This window comes from Portunus trituberculatus, chromosome 37, assembly GCF_017591435.1.
Source record: "Portunus trituberculatus isolate SZX2019 chromosome 37, ASM1759143v1, whole genome shotgun sequence".
Classification (NCBI taxonomy): domain Eukaryota; kingdom Metazoa; phylum Arthropoda; class Malacostraca; order Decapoda; family Portunidae; genus Portunus; species Portunus trituberculatus.
In genome coordinates this window covers 19,263,372-19,280,614 of record NC_059291.1, presented here as the reverse complement: position 1 = coordinate 19,280,614, position 17,243 = coordinate 19,263,372, and the positions used below count along the sequence as shown (strand labels likewise).

The 17,243-nt window shown below is 40.6% G+C and overlaps 2 protein-coding genes across 3 annotated transcripts in view; one reads left to right on the top strand and one right to left on the bottom strand.

The window, feature by feature from the left end:
- Positions 1–1,617, top strand: part of LOC123514372 (ras-related protein Rab-30-like) — a 138,584-nt gene extending 136,967 nt beyond the window's left edge. The window contains exon 6 of the mRNA XM_045272256.1: positions 1,087–1,617. Within this exon, the coding sequence (XP_045128191.1) occupies positions 1,087–1,137 (51 nt within the window). The 3' untranslated portion in view covers positions 1,138–1,617. The remainder of the gene's footprint in view (positions 1–1,086) is intronic.
- Positions 1,617–16,923, bottom strand: LOC123514371 (gastrula zinc finger protein XlCGF52.1-like). Of its 2 annotated transcripts, none has more exons than XM_045272247.1 (2): positions 16,146–16,923; positions 1,617–2,815 (listed from the first exon to the last, which is right to left on the bottom strand). In XM_045272247.1, the coding sequence occupies exon 2, from the start codon at positions 2,693–2,695 to the stop codon at positions 1,664–1,666; it is 1,032 nt and encodes a 343-aa protein (XP_045128182.1). In that variant the 5' UTR covers positions 2,696–2,815; positions 16,146–16,923; the 3' UTR covers positions 1,617–1,663. The 2 variants fall into 2 exon arrangements, with proteins under 2 accessions (XP_045128182.1, XP_045128183.1); XM_045272248.1 differs by having other exon boundaries at positions 1,617–2,743.
- Positions 16,924–17,243: the final 320 nt, after the last annotated feature.

Below are 17,243 nucleotides of genomic sequence, written 5' to 3'. Positions count from 1 at the left end.
TCCTGTGAAGTCTGATTCATCTTTCGAGTTCACGGCCGCCATGTTGCGCAGATGTAAACAAACTTCAGCTGATGGCTCAAACGCAGGCTACAGTTTATATTCACCTTCCCTGGACATTATTTTGCTAATCAACAGTTAACATGACTATATGGAGACGGGACAAACATTACAAGCTCCTTTCCCACCTTAGTTACTCTTAGGCAATGGCAACTGTAGAATTAGAGATGATTGCTCTGGAGCTCAGCGACCACATCCGCCATCGACGGTGTCCCGTGTGTGTGTGTGTGTGTGTGTATACAAGAATTTGAATGTTATGAGTTGTCTTAAAACATTTTTTTTATTTTTGAGGAGGGGCAGTCACAACCTGACCTTTAAAGACAAGTCAATTCTTTCGCACAAAACTACATGTATCTAGCTACACACACATATGCCCTTCATTCAAATTTCAAAATGAAATATGGCAACTCTTACACCAACCTTGGACTCTCCATCTGAGGAACCACAAATGTTCCCAGGTCAGACTACTTTTCCTAATATTAACCCTGAGTTCCTTGACATCCCCATCAACTTCATCTTCTTTAACTTTGTAATATTCAGTCTTAGATTTAATCTTCAATCTGTAGAACACCAGTATTTACCTCTATTAAACATTCTTTTTTCTCATTGAAAAACAACTGTCTGAGGCAACTGACAATAGTCCCTATTCTGTTGCCTCCTACTTTCTCTATCCTCATTCTTTAATATAAAGATGAATGTTGCATCTATGTGCACAATGACTTAATTTGCTCTTTCAAGTTTTCCACCATTTGGCTACAAATAGAGTCACTCTCAAACTAAGTTTATCTATGGGGTCTACCTCTCATCTAATTCCTTTGACTAAGAATTTCTTGAGCTACATAATTTCCAAAGTGGAGCACATTCTGACTCTGTTCCCTTTTGCAGATACCTCCATTCTTAGAAACTTCAATGTTCACCACAAGCTTTCACTTTCCACTCCTTACATTTACCATTCTGGTGAACACGCCTTTAATTATCCTATCCTTCATGACCTAGAGCAACTAATGAAACACCCTACTCATGTTCCAGACTGTCTTGGAGATACACACAAAAGCCAGCTACAGTACCCCACAGCAATAAGGGAGCCATTCAAGTAACACCATTCAACACAATTTCCTGTCAGTTATTGTGACCAAGATGATAAAGGAGATTCTATTATTTAGTAGAATTACCTAGATGTAACGGATATTGTATAAAAGGAAGTACTGAGCCAACAAGAGTCAGTAAGCAGTAAAGAAGTCAGTGTGCAAGCAAGAAGTGAGAAGAGGAACAGTGAGTTGGAAGACCAGTCTGTAAAAACAGTGAGTTGTGAGAAGTGTGATAAGAGCAGAGAAAGTGTTACTTGCTGTTGTTGTATTTACCTGTACAAGAAATTAAGCTTCACAAGTTCTGCCCTGTGTTTTCTTCTCTATGGATTGTTATCTGTCTCTTGGTGATGATAGTGCAGTCTGTGTGTGAGAAAGATACACACAGACATGCTTGGGAGTAGCAGTATGTATGTATGATTGATAAAACCATTAACTGTAATTACTGGGGCCATTACTACCTCAAAGCATATATAGGTACATGTACCACCACACAGTTACACAAGTAAAGGTACAACACTTCAAAAGTGGATCCTCATGTGCACAGCAATCTCGGGCTTTGTCTTGAAACACTTATTACAAATATCACACTTGAAATCCCTCAAGCCAGTGTGTCTGAAGGCATGTTTATTAAGAACAGTAATGGTTGAAAATTTTTTACCACACTCTTCACACTCATAATTTCTAACACCACTGTGTATCAGGATGTGTTTGTTGAAATTCCCCTTTATGCTAAATTTCTTTCCACATTCAAGACATTCATACTTCTTAACACCATTGTGTGTCAGGGTGTGTGTATCAAGGCAAGACTTTCTTAGAAATTTCTTCCCACATTCAAGACATTCATGATTTTTAACACCATTGTGTATCAGGGTGTGTCTAGCGAGGGAAGATTTGGCAGTAAATTTCTTACCACACTCAAAACACTCATAATTTCTTCTATCACTACTGTGGATCAGGGTGTGTGTGGTGAGGTTACCCTTTTGAGTAAATTTCTTGCCACATTCAAGACATTCATAGTTTTTAATACCACTGTGAGTCAGGATATGTTTAGCAAGGTTACCCTTTTGGGTAAATTTCCTTCTGCATTCTAAACATTCATAATTTGTAACACCACTGTGTATCAGGCTGTGTGTCCTGAGACTACCCTTTTGGGTAAATTTCTTCCCACATTCCAAACATTCATAATTTCTAACACCACTGTGTACCAGACTGTGTGTCTTGAGAGAAGACTTGCAAGTAAATTTCTTTCCACATTCTACACACTCATAATTCATAACACCACTGTGTGTTCGAGTGTGTATGTTGAGGGAAGATTTGGAAGTAAATTTTTTTTCACATTCCATACATTCATAATTCTTAGCACTGCTGTGTGCCAGTGTGTGGTAATTAAGCCCACTTCTTCCTTTAAAAGTTTTATCACACAATTGGCACTCAAATTTCTCTCTTTTCTCTCTTCTGTGGCTGGAACTTCCTGCCTCCTGGTGGTTTTTGCCAACAAGCCTGTGACTCCCCCAATCTGATGCAGATTGCTGCTGCTGTTGATCACTCATGCTTACCAACCAACCTCACAGCCTCCACTGCAGCACCAATGTCTGTCCCTGGGGAGGCCAGACAGTTGGTGGTAAGTAGGGCAGTGGTCTGGGTTCTGGTCTGGTCTATGGAGTGCTGATCTGAATGAGGATTGACATTAGAGACTAGTTAATCTGGAAGTCACAATACACCACATTTGGACTTTCATCAGTAAGTATAAAGACAAGACACAGTATTTCTAAAATAGGGAAAATTCCCAACTACTTTCACCTACAAGAGATCATTTACAATATCTTACAAAAGACCAGAATACAAATGCATACACTATTGAATGAGCCTTTGAAAAAAAAATGACCAGCAATTTCAATGAGAGAGAGAGAGAGAGAGAGAGAGAGAGAGAGAGAGAGAGAGAGAGAGAGAGAGAGAGAGAGAGAGAGAGAGAGAGAGAGAGAGAGAGAGAGAGAGAGAGAGAGAGAGATAAAAGACATGAGCAGTTTAGTGTTTTCATTGCTGAGGTTTATACCAGGTTAGAAGTTCCTCAATAGTGCCAACTACTTGTTTATGCATTTTTACTTGTATTTGTATTACATGGGATAATGCAATAATCTTATCTGCAGTGTATATAGGTCAAGTCTTTCACTGCTGCTTGACACAACTTTACTTTCTAATCATTAATCAGTTTGAGATATCCTTTCCTCTTCCACAATTATCAACAAATACTGTATTGGAAGATACTGCAAAATTCTTTATTTTGTGCCTTTTTCTTTTTGTAGATGATTTCAAGGCCCCATGCAATGCTTTTAGTAAAGGGATTAGCTGAAAAGAGCATAACATTATCTTATGCCTCACTTCCCCAGTAGTGTATGTATTAATTAAGAAATCATATGTCATTATCTGGCACCTGCTGCAGGAAGTCAGTCAGTCAGCCCATTGAGATCTACATACACAATAGAGAATTGGTGAATCCCAGAGGGGTTCAAAACGCTTCATTTAGTATTCTCTACTATTTGGACTGTTATAGAATCACCTGTGAAATTATGAACTGAAGGAATATAAACCAAATCAAACCCAACTTAACTGAACCTTGTCTAGTGTAGCTCTGCTACCTCAGAATTATTATTATTGAGAGAGAGAGAGAGAGAGAGAGAGAGAGAGAGAGAGAGAGAGAGAGAGAGAGAGAGAGAGAGAGAGAGAGAGAGAGAGAGAGAGAAGCATTGCTTCAATGATTACCAATCGTTTCATATGATACTCTTTTGTGCTGCTTCCTGATCATATAGTGGCATTCCTTGGTCATTTACAACTTTACTTAACCCCTTATGTATGATTGTTTTTTTTAACCTTCCTTACCCCGCCCTGGTCGACCATTTCCGGGTATTTTTGAACTTTCACCAAGAGATTTTTTTCCTTATGGGATTGTAGATCATATATTTCCGCATCTGAAATTGAAATCTGCAACACTAAGTGCTCTGGTTTGGCTGTGGCGGGCCGCCTAAGTCTGAAAAATGAAGAAAATATCCTCCCTGCGGGCCAACAAAAAACAGAGGTTTCACCTGTCAAACACAAGTTTTGCGTAAAAGCAATGAAAGATTGATGATTTGGATGTGGTTTTATATATTTTTACATGTTTTTAATATAAGCTGTCAACAAGGGTACACAACCTGCAGCTGCTCTACAACTTCCTCTGGTTGTACTCAGATACACGAAAAAAAAAAAAAAAATAAATAAATAAAAAAAAGTGTATTGAATGTGTATACATGCCCCGATGTGTTGCACCACTCTAGAATGAGTGGTGTAACAGAGGAAACATCATGCCACCACGTGTATGTCTGTATCATACAGCTATCACCTCCTACAACCACAACCACAACCACAACTACACACACACACAGACACACATGGATAAGATATGATGAAAAAAATCATCACAAGCATGATACGCCCAAGGCTGGAATATGCAGCAGTGGTATGAGTTCTAAAAAAGATACAAGAAAACTGGAAAGGATACAGGAGATTGCTACAAAGATGGTGCCGGAATTAAAGGACCTCACATATGAAGAACGACTGAAGAAAATGGGACTGCTAACCTTACAAGATAGAAGAGAATGAGGGGACCTAATAACAATGTACAGTAATACTCCGCTTAACGAACAGGATAGGGGGTGTCAAAGCTGTTCGTAGAGCGGAAATTCATTAAGTGGATGTAATTTTCCCATAAGAAATAATGGAAATAGGGGGGATGTGTTCTGGGCTGGTCTACAACATACCAAATGGGTTAAAAAAAAAAAATATATATATATATATATATATATATATATATATATATATATATATATATACATACAGTCAAACCTCGCCCAAGACGACAGTTACGTTCCTGAGCTCGTCATGTACGGCAAGATTCATGTTGGGCAAATAATAGGCCCTATGGGAAAATGGGGGTTATGTTCCCAGATCCTCCCCACAAAATTTTTTTTTTACCAAAAAGGCTGAAAAAAAAAACAATACATGAAGTACCAAGCACACATTTTACTTAATTATAGTACTAGTACCTTTAGTTTATTATTCTGGTTGGAGAGGGCTTGAAATATGAAGTGATGGGCCTCTGACTGGCAGATGCTTCCATATGGCGTAAAGTCTGCTTGTAGGGCAAAAGAAGCTCCTCAACATCCCTCTTGAACTTACCGTATTTTACAGCTTACAAGACGCACTTTTTTTCCTAAAAAATACTAGTGTGTCTTCCAAGATGAATGTTGTATTGTAAGGCAGCATCCAACCTCAAGTGAGCTTGGACACTTGACAGATAGCGACCTGGATTTGTATGTTGAGTCATTACATTATGTTAGCTTATGTAAACTCAGTACTTAGGTGTTACAAGTATTTCCAATACCATAATCCTTCCTGCAGCCTACTCAGCGTGTGGAGAAAAAGGGCCGCTCCCTCGTCTCATTGCAACACACACATACATGCACATGAACACACAATCATGCCAGGTGCCTTTATACCTTTATTAATAGAACATCCAAGTGGCTTACTCATTCAAGCAAGAGTCAAAACTCCACTTGTGAATTGTATTCACATTGCTAAAGCCTATGAAGCACAACTGCAAAATAAAATAAATACAAACTGCAGCACTGACGTGTTCGGTTTCGGCAATCGGACAAGTGATTCCATAATGTAAACAACAGGTCCAAAACATGCCGTCGCCGGCCACTAAAACAAGAAGAGATGGACTGTTTCACTGTGTATATGTATTTACCTATGGTGTTTTTATTTACATAGTTTTAAATTTGTGGTGAGTGCTCCAGCAAATTTGTAATGAGTCGTGAAACAATAGTGTCTTGCAGACTCCTTGCTTCTTATGTTTTTGTGTTCAGTGGTCACATATATGGTGAATGCGTTCTTGTATGAGAATGACTTTTTTTTTTCTTAGCAATTTCTTTCAAATATTAGGGTGCGTCTTCCATGATGCAGCGTCTTGCAAGCCGTAAAATACGGTAATGCTCCTCTCCAGGATGGGATCTGTTTCAGTGAAGAGGGACGTTGCATCTTCCATGACTTTCAGAAAATTACGAAGAGTCCAAGACGCTTGGGAGGGGAGGCCAAGTGCATCCACCAGGACCAGCGGGAGATTCAAATGGAGACCAAATCATGCAATCGCAAGTCAAAGTCGTGCTTGGCGAAATATGGGATATTTTACCGATTCGTGTATACGCGAGTTTCATGTTCGGCGAGGTTTTACTGTATATATATTTCTAATAGCTTTTTACAAACCTTGCCCCTAAGAATGGATTGTTTTGTAATGCATAAAGTGAAATCTTACATGAAATACCAAAAAATAAAGCAGAGATGATGAGATCGGCCACAGACGGCGGAGACTCCGGCGACTTGGCCACTTCTTCTTGTGACCTTTTTAGCTTGGCGTGTTCTTTCACCACGATATTAAATTTATTTCCACTCCTCTATTGCCTGCTAAAATGGATATCATATCTTAGTATTCATATACACTCATGCCATGAGGATAACTTGGACTCCGTGGCACTGAGTGATAGTGAATTACTAATGAAATACTGCGGTATTTCATTAGTATATGAATACTAAGATATGATATCCATTTTAGCAGGCAATAGAGGAGTGGAAACATATCATGGTGAAAGACAACACGCCAAGCTAAAAAGGTCACAAGAAGAAGAAGCGGCCAAGTCGCCAGAGTCTCCGCCGTCTTTGGCCAATCTCATCATCTCTGCTTTATTTTTTGGTATTCCATGTAAGATTTCACTTTAAGCATTACAAAATAATCCTTTCTTGGGGGCAAGGTTTGTAAAAAGCTAATAGAAATGTTGTTTTGTGAACATAAATGTATATATAAGACAGTAACATCACCTCCAGAGGTGGTGTTTCCAGCAACCTCATCACCGTCCCTCCAAGCGTTCATGGAAGCCATTTCGTGGCAGGAGATTGCTTTGAGGTTGTTAAAGAATCTTGGATCCAGCTCCAGGAGCACTAGAGACAGGCAGGGAGCCAGACAATCACAGCGAAGCTGCCGCGTTCGGTCCCTCACCAGGCAAATTCAAACCCAGAAAATTCGCTAAAATGGATGTGGTTGTACATTATGCAGACTTTTTGGTCTAACTTTATATAGTATGTTAAACCAGAAATTCATTAGACAAACGTTCGTTAAGCGGAGTATTACTGTATAAAATAGTAAATAATATTGAAAAGATAGACAAAGAAGACCTGGTGCTGTTGGCGGAAGAGGATGGATGGACAAGAGGACATGAAAAGAAGATCAGGATGAGGTAGTGTATGATGGATGTTGGAAAATACAGTTTTCCACACAGAACAGTGGAAAAATGGAGTGCATTGGATAATGGAATTGTTGCAGCACATAGTGTGCATAACTGTAAAAAAAAATAGATAAATGGAGATATCGAGACAGGACACTATGAGCCCCACTCAAACCTTGTACAATACAACTAGATAAATACATATACACAGACAAAAGAAAAAAAAAAAATCATGGCTCATTTCTGGTGCACACAAAGACTTGTGTATGTATGTAAGCATGTATGTGTGCATCAGAGGTTTACACAGTGCCTATACAACCCTCCAGTGATGCACACAAAGGAAGGAGCAGACCCTCTGTGAATCATGTGGGGATGGGTGGGGGAATGAGCTGCTAGTATGCAGCACAGGCCACCGTTACAATAGTCAGTCCTGACCTGCAGAAAACACTCTTTCCAATGGTGCTAACGCCAGCTCGCTACCTCTTACCGCCAGATTTTTTACAGCCCTTGCTATATGCAGGCTGATCGGCATTACAGTTTCAAATTTCACCCGCCGATATGTAGGCTGGTCGCATGTAAGGGGTTAAGCAGCCAGTGTGTTTGTATCAGATGTCAATTTGTACCTGGTATAAATTAAAAATAAAAAAATGGCAATTCCAAACCCATACTTGGAATCCCCTACTGGGAAGGGACCAGAAATATCCCCAGGTCAAACTCCTCTCTTGATAATGACCCCAAATGCCTTGATACCTCCCTCAACTTTTTCTACATTAACTTCTGCAACATTTGCAGTCTTAGATCTAATTTTCAATCCGTGGAACACCACCTCTCCTCTATTAAATATTATCTTTTTTTCCTACCTGAAAAACAGCTGTCTGAGGCAACTGACAGTAGCCCCTTCTCTGTTCCCTCCTACTTTCTCTATTCTCATTTTCGTTCCAAAGCTGGATGTTCCATCTGTGTGTGCAACAACTTAACTTGCTCTCGTGCCCACGCTCTCAAATCTTCCGAGTTTTCCACCATTTGGCTCCAACTCAATAGTCATTCTCTAACTAAATTCATCTGTGCTGTCCATCTCTCCCTTAACTCTTCTGACTATAGTAAATTCTTTGACTATTTAAATTCCAAAGTGGAGCACATTCTGTTCCTCTACCCTTTTGCAGAGATTTCCATTCTTGGAGATTTCAATGTTCACCACTAGCTTTGGCTTTCCTCTTCAATTTTGCTATCTTCTATGACCTAGAGCAACTGGTGCAACACCCTACTCATATTCCTGACCATCTTGGAGACACGCCCAACATTCTTGATCTCTTCCTCACCTCTAATCCTTCTGCTTATTCTGTCACCCTATTATCTCCGTTGGGCTCCTCTGATCACAATCTCATTTCTGTATCTTGTCCTAATTCTCCAATCTCTCCTCAGGATCCCCAAAAGCAGAGGTGCCTCTGGCATTTTGCCTCTGCCAGTTGGGGGGACCTGAGGAAGTATTATGCTGATTTTCCCTGGAATGATTACTGTTTCTGTGCCAGAGACCCATCTCTTTGTGCTGAATGCATAACAGAGGTGATAGTGTCTGGCATGGAGGCGTACATTCCTCTTTCTTTTTCTCAACCTAAACCTTCTAAATCTTGGTATAACACAGCCTGTTCTTGTGCTATACATGATAGAGAGGTTACCCACAAAAGATACTTGAGCCTTCCATCTCCTAAAGAAATGCTGTTATAAATTATTGCATTTCGTAAAAGAATGTCTCCTGAACGGTATGCAACTTCCAAATTATAGTTAAAAGATAATGTAAGCGAATTACATAATTATTTATGGGAAAGTAAGACTCGCGAGGAAGGGTACGGAGGAGTGTTCGCGGTGGAAGCGTAATCCAGTTATAACTGGATCAAGATGAACCAGCAGGTGTCTTCCCTGGCGGCACTCTGCTGCGCCCTTCCTCGCGGGTCATACTTTCCCATAAATAATTATGTAATTCCCTTACAATATCTTTTAACTATAATTTGGAAGTAGCATACCTTTCAGGAGACATTCTTTTATGAAATGCAATAATTTATAACAGCATTCCTTTAAATATATCCAAAGGATATGATGATAAGTAAACCGTGTTATAAAGATGTCGCGAAAAGTTTTCCACTTCAACTCGCTAAAACTTCTTTATAGTTACTTATTAATTGTTTTTCCCCGAGTATCAAAGCTTCTGCATTTACTGTTGAGTGTAACGGTACCGACAGAAAATGTCTGTTATGTGTATAAGATGAGATATAACGAATAAAACAAAAGCACGTACCACAAAGCATTCATGATGCAGCCTTTCAACACAAGGTGAGTGAGAGAGGGGGCCAGCCAATCAGCGGCCTCCTTTCAAATGAGGCTCGGCTTCACGGCTCAGACTTATGTGAACAGACTATAACATATGATATCCATTATAGCAGGCAATAGAGGAGTGGAAACAAATATCATGGGGAAAGACAACACGCAGGCTATAAGGGTCACAAGAAGAAGAAGCGGCTGAGGCGCCGCGAGTCTCCGTTTCGTCTGTGGCTCATCTCATCTCTGCTTTATTTTTTGGTATTCCATGTAAGATTTCACTTTATTAATTTCAAAACAATCCTTTCTTGGGGGCAAGGTTTGTAAAAAGCTAATAGAAACGTCTTGTGAACATAAATGCGAGAATGTGAGAGAATTTGTACGTAGCTCGTCTAACTTCCAATGGCTCATATGACATCATAAAAGTAGTGGTACACCGGTGGTCCAATATGCTGCCAAACGTATATGTATTTTTTTTATTTATTTATTTATTTTTTTAACCCATGTGGTATGTTGGGGGACCAGCCCAGAATGCACCCCCCCCGTATTTCCATTATTTTCTATGGGAAAATTATGTCCGCTTAACGAATTTTCGCTCTACGAACAGCTTTGACAACCCCTATCCTGTTCGTTAAGCAGAGTATTACTGTACTCTCAATCATTCATACCTTTCACTGGTAAAATCTGGAACTCCTTACCTGCTTCTGTATTTCCGCCTTCCTACAAATTGTCTTCTTTTAAGAGGGAGGTATCAAGACATTTGCTCCTTAATTTTGGATAATGCTTTAATTTTTGTAGACTCTAGAGAACCAGCACCAAATTGGGCCTTTTTTTATTATTTTTTTCATTTTTTGCCCTTGGCTGCCTATTTCTGCTACATGGGAAAAAAAAAAAAAAAAAAATTGTGTACAAAGCGACCATTTTTCATTTCAACCAAATTCCTTAGTTTCAATGCAAGAAAAGTGGTGAAGTGAAGAATTCTGCACAAGTAATGCAACACCCAACTGTCCTGGCACTGAGATTAATGTTAACGATGAAAATGTGTAGTAAAACAAGAGGGAAAAAAAAAAAAAAAAAAAAAAAAAAATGTGTGTTTCACAAGCAAGAGTATTTTAACAGGTACAATTAAGACATTCACTCAACCATCCCGATCATGATGTGTCCAGTACGTGTCACTACTTCTTGTTTCAGTCTGTTTCTCTGACAGGTTTTGGACCTAGTTGTATTGTACACGGTTCAAGCGGGGCTCATAGTGTCCTGTCTCCATATCTCCATTTATCTAATTTTTCTTTAAAGTTATGCACATTATTTGCTGTAACAACTTCATCACTCAATGCATTCCATTTTTCCACTGTTCTATGTAGAAAACTGTATTTTCAAATATCCTTCACACACTGCCTCTTCCTGATCTTCTTTGCATGTCCTCTTGTCCTTCTATCTTCTGTCACCAGCACCAGGTCTTGCTTGTCAATCTTTTCAATGCTAATAAATATTTTATTCATTGTTATTAGGTCCCTCTTTCTCTTCTATCTTGTAAGGTTGGCAGTCCTATTTCCTCAAGCCTTTCTTCATATGTTAGGTCTTCTATTTCCAGCACCATCTTTGTAGTTATCCTCTGGATCCATTCTAATTTTCTTATATTCTTTTTTAAGCTCGGCAACCACACCACTGCTGCATATTCCAGCTGTGGACGTATCATACTCATAATAATTTTTCATCATATCCTTGTCCAGGTAGCAAAAAATGCCACCCCCAATATTAGCTAACATTTTATTGTTCCAAATATTTTACTTATGTGTTTTTCGGGGCTCAGCGTTTCTTGTATAACCACTCCCAGATCTTTTTTTTTTTTATTCTTCATTATTTGTTCCTCTCCCATCAAATATTTCCATACTGGTTTTCTCTTACTCTTTCCTAATTCCATTACAGTCAATCCTCAGCTATCGCGACTTCAGCTATCGTGTTTTATTGCTATCACGCACCCATGAAAAGCTGCTAAAATTTCATTATCGGGACCTCAGATGCCTGTTATCGCGCGCCCAGCCATGACGTCATGGGATATCTGAGCGCTCATTGGCCAAAACCGCCTTCCCGCCAAAATCAATTCGGCTATCGCGTTTTCGGTTATGGCGCGGCTATTTCGGCCCCAATTGGGCGCGATAGCTGAGGGTTAAGTGTACATGCCATTTCTTGGCATTGAAATCTAGCTTCCACTTCTTACTCCACTCATAAATTTTTTGTCTATATCTTCCGCCTGTAGCAAACAGTCTTCTCAGGTCTTAATTATTATTAGCAATTTTGTATCAGCAAATAAATTGATATAGCTGGTCAATCCAAACTGTACGTCATTTACATATGCCTGGAACATAATGGGGGCTAACACTGACCCCTGTGGTACTCCACTTGATACTTTACTCCAGGATGAGTATGTATCCCTGATCACAGTTCTCATCTCTCTATCCTTCAAGTAATCCATTACCCAAGCTAATATTTTTGCTCTCAATCATCCTATGTTCTCCAACTTCCAAAGTAGTCTGTTATGAGGGATTTGGTTCTGTTACAGTTTAGTACAATAAACTCTAGATAGTTTTGGCCACCCTTAGGTTATTGTTCTTACTATTTACAACATTTTCAGTAAGTACACTACCTCCTGCAAATTAATAATAACGCTGCGATAGGTCCGGGAATGTGCGGTGTTCGGCGAGTTTTCTCTAAGTCCAGCAAGCTGCGGCAAGCCACGGATCTCCATCACACTCGGAAATGAGCAGTACACTGACTTGCATTTGTTTATAGCTGGGGTTTGTGGGTAACTGCTGAATAGGATTCTTATTGTGTCTATAGTTCTTTTGTCCAATGACGTGCCACCACCTCTTAACACCACGAGCTGCGCCAATCAGAATTTGCTGTAGGTACAGCATTCGTAGGCGGGGCACACCTGGGCAGACAGGTGCAAAAAGACATCTGTGTGTGCAGTTCAGCCATGGCCACCGTTGGCATTAGTTGTAAATGTTGCAAATTTGATTACTGGGAAATCATCGCTCCTGCTGTGCCCGTGGAGGACAGTGAACTTAACAACAATCAAGAAGATGATGTACCACAGCCAAGACCTTCAACCTTTCATTAAGGTATTGTGAGGAGGGGTATTATTAGTAAAGATAAGGCATATTGTGTCAACCTATAAGAGAACCGGTGTGGGGGAGGAAGCAGCCCCAAAGCAAGGATATGGTAGGTTAGGTTTATGTTAAGGTTAGTGTTCTAGGGGGGGTCCAGGGGGGCTGTCCCCCCAACTAGGATACATTGGGTTAGGTTAGGTTGGTGTTATAGGGGGGAGTCTTGGAGGGCGCAGCCCCCCGGCTAGGATATGTTACATTAGGTTAGGTTTCTGTTAGTGTTAGGTTAGTGTTATAGGGGAGCGGGGGGGAGGGGGGGCGCACCCCCCTCCGTCTAGGATACGTTAGTTTAGTTTAGTTTAGGTTAGGTTTAGGTTAGTGTTATATTGGGGAGTCCGGGGGGGTGCAGCCACCTCCGGCTAGGCTACGTTAGATTAGGTTTATGTTAGGGTTAGGTTAGTGTCCTAGAGGGGAAAGGTTATGTTATATGAAACTTCCTTACATTTAGGTATATTTTCCTACACTTTGAGAAATTCCCCCAGATTTAAGGAAATATCCTTAGATTTAGAGAAATTTCCTTTAATTTTTCAAAAAGCCATATATCACTCATATATGTCTCCCCCCCAAAACTCCCGATTCCCCAAAGGCCCCCAAGCTTGTTGGAGGGGTATGAGGCGTGATGGTAGAGACAAGGGATATTGTACTAAACTAAAAATTAGTAAATCTTACCAATAGCACCTCCTTATATATTTTTATGTTATCCCTCCCCAGTCCCAGCAAGCATATTTGAGTGATAAATGGACTTTGACAATCTAGGGAAATTTCCCCAAATGTTGGAAAATATCCCTAAATATAGAGAAGTTTTACACAACCTTTCTCCTGTAGGACACCAACCTAACCCTAGCATAAACGAAACCTAACCTAGTCGGGGGGGCTGCTCCCCCCCGGACCCCCCTACAACACTAACCTAACCTAGCCGGGGGGGCTGCTCCCCCCCGGACTCCCCTTCCACACTAACCTAACCCTAACACAAACCTAACCTAACGTATCCTAGCCAGGGATGGCTGCGCCCCCCCCTTTGAACATTAACCTAACCCTAACATAAACCTAACCTACCGTATCCTTGGTTTGGGGCAGCTTCCCTCCCCCCACACCGGTTTTCTTATAGCTTCACACAATATGCCCTACCTCTACCAATACAATACCCCTCCTCACAATACCTTAACGAAAGGATGAAGGTCCTAGCTGATTCTCTTCTCGATTGTACAGTGACTTAGATCGCAGAAGCGATGATTTCCCAGTAATTAAATTCGCAAGATGTAATTACAACTAATGTCAACGGTGGCCATGGCTGAACTGTGCACACAGATGTCTTTGTGCACCTGTCTGCCCAGCTGTGCCCCGCCTACGAATACATATAGGAAATTCCCATTGGCGCAGCTCGTGGTGTTAAGTGGTGGTGGCACGTCATTGGACAAAAGAACTATAGACACAATAAGAATCCTATTCAGCAGTTACCCACAAACCCCAGCTATAAAAAAAATGCAAGTCAATGTATTGCTCATTACCGAGTGTAATGGAGCTCCGTGGCTCGCCACAGCTTGCTGGACTTAGAGAAAAATCGCCGAACACCGCACATTTGAAGGCTAATGTACGACACACTAAGGCCATCCCCCAAATAAAACCACAAGAAACGTATTGTGCATTAAGTACTTTATCACTAAATGTGAGTATTTCACTGCTTCGTTAGGAGGTCCTATTGGTAAGATTACTCCCCAAATTGTCTGTTCGATATAACTTGTTTTTCTTTCAGATATTTAACCCATTTTTCTTTGATAACTATTTCACATATCTTCCCCACAATACTTGTAAGTGACACTGGTCTGTAATTTAATGGCTCAGTTGACTTTCCTCCTTTGAATATTGGGATTATATTAGCTCTCTTCCATTCCAGTGGTACTCTCCCTTCATTTAATGAGCTGGTAACCATTTCCCAAATTGGTTCTAACAACTGATCTTTACATTCCTTTAGTGCCCAGCCCGACACACCATCCGAACCCATCTTGTATGTATGTACGTATGTGTACTGCATTGAGAGAGGTAACATGCTTCATGTTGCATACTAAAATGCCTAGCAGGCTGGAAATGTTTGGAGTAATTATTTATAATAGGTTCAAGTTGCCCCTCCCTCCGTTAGGACATTAACATAACACAACGAAACACCTAAAACATTACACTGCTGGACTTGAAAAATCTCAAATTTCTGCTACACTCCATGGGGAACAGCTATGTACCGTTGGCTGTTATGTACCACCGGCTTCTATGTACCATCCCTGGCTGCTATGTATGTACCATGCATGGCTGCTCTGTATCTGGCTGCTATGTACCATGCATGGCTGCTATGTACCTCAGATAGTATTAACAAATAAGTACCTTATCACCACAGAGTGATAATTAAAACGAAAAAATGCAATGAATAAATATAATTCAAAGAGATGTAAAGTGCAATAAGAAACTTTGATTACAGAATTATTATAATTTAAAGAAATGTAAATTGTAATATTAAACTTTACAAAGTTAATATAAACCATTACAAAGTTATACCCAGAACGGTGGAGGACTCTGAACCTACCTAACTACCTAACAACATAGAAAAAAAAAAAAAAAAAAAACAAGCTAGCTGAGCAGTGGCTCAGCTAGCTTGTTGATGGCTGGAGGTGAACAGTTACTGAACTCTATGCCAGATATAGTGGACAGAGGCACAAGGTTCGAAGCCCCACCATGGCTCCTTCGAGACTAGTGGATCTGCTCAGCATTTACTTCCTAACTCTAGTGGACGTGCACTCTCAGTCATCCTTTTTATACCACCATGGCATCAGCGGTTTTCCTTTGCTCAGGGAGCCCTTTTAATTATTGTATGCAATTCTCATGTTTATGGTTGTGTTTGGATGAAATATGAGAACAAACATTGTATTATCAATGTGCAGCTTGCTGAATTAAATTGCTTCATAACTTTTAATAAATGTATACAATTTCAATATGTTTATGGTTTTGTGTTTTATCTCCTTGTGTGTTTTTATTTCCTTACTTGGTATCTGGTACATAGCAGCCTTGTTTGGTGCATACAAGCCAAAGTAGTGGTACATAAGAGCCAGTACATAGCAGCCCAACAATGGTACATATAAGCCAAACAAGTGGTACGTAGGAGCCGGTACATAGCAGCTAGCATTCACTCCATGTGCTACTACAGACATACTACACACCTGTCATGCAATTTCTCGACGTTTTCGGCAAGATCACCGATCCTTCAACATATACTGCGAGTTCCGCGCTTTGTTGCAGACTGCTGTGGGTGAGCGCAGGGTTGCCAGGTCGCAGACTGCGCTCCCGCCTAGTCCCACCCAAAAACCAGCCAAAAAGAGCCCAATATGTACATATATTTTGGGAATTTCAGAATTGAATAAGGTCCTCATGTTTGAGAAAGGCATGGCATTTTTCTTATGTTTTTCTGTCTTACTATGATTGATCAGGTCAGTGTGATGGGCTCTTATTGTACTTTTGCAAAATTTGCAAGCTGCATGGTAATCGTCACCCGGAACACTCAAAATCCATTCTTTTAGTCCGTCTTCTTTCTCCCAATGTTTGCTATATTTCTTGCCGTACTTAGGCCACTTACTCATTGTCACTGAGTAAAGCACTTAAAAAAAGTAATGTCGATCAGGCTGGCAGATTCTCACAACATCCGACTGTGGAAGACGAGAATAGACTGACTTGCTCAGTCCTGCTGGTACTGTGATCTGTGAATGAATACACCCTCTAGATGCATTAGAGGCGGGGTTTTGGGGATGGGTCAACGGTCAACCACAGCCTTAATGAGGTCGACACATGCCTTCCCTTCGCGACAATCCCCCTGGGGAGACCTGAGGTCGCACCTATCACCTGTGTACACATACCAGGGCAGGTGGTCTGGCGCCAGTTGAAATTGTCACCTGCCTTAGCTACCTGAGTTAGAATGCAATGAGAAAACATATTACTATTTCTTATGGCATAACAAGCCCAAAAAACAGCTGGTCAGAGTGAAAGCAGCCAAAAAAAACCGCCTACCCGCCTACACCAAAATTTTCCCGCCCGCATCGTTGAAAAACCGCCCGATTGGGCGGGAAAACCGCGAACCTGGCAACCCTGGATGAGCGTCTGCTCTGGCCTGTGACTCGCAGAGATACCAACTCATAATTTGAAATGGCGCTGTATATACCCCTAGAAATAAAAAATAATTAAAAAAAAACCGCTAAATTCCTAGAGTTGCGTCGTATCCCTCTACATATATTTCAGGGGCACTGTCCCCGAGAAACCGTCCCGCG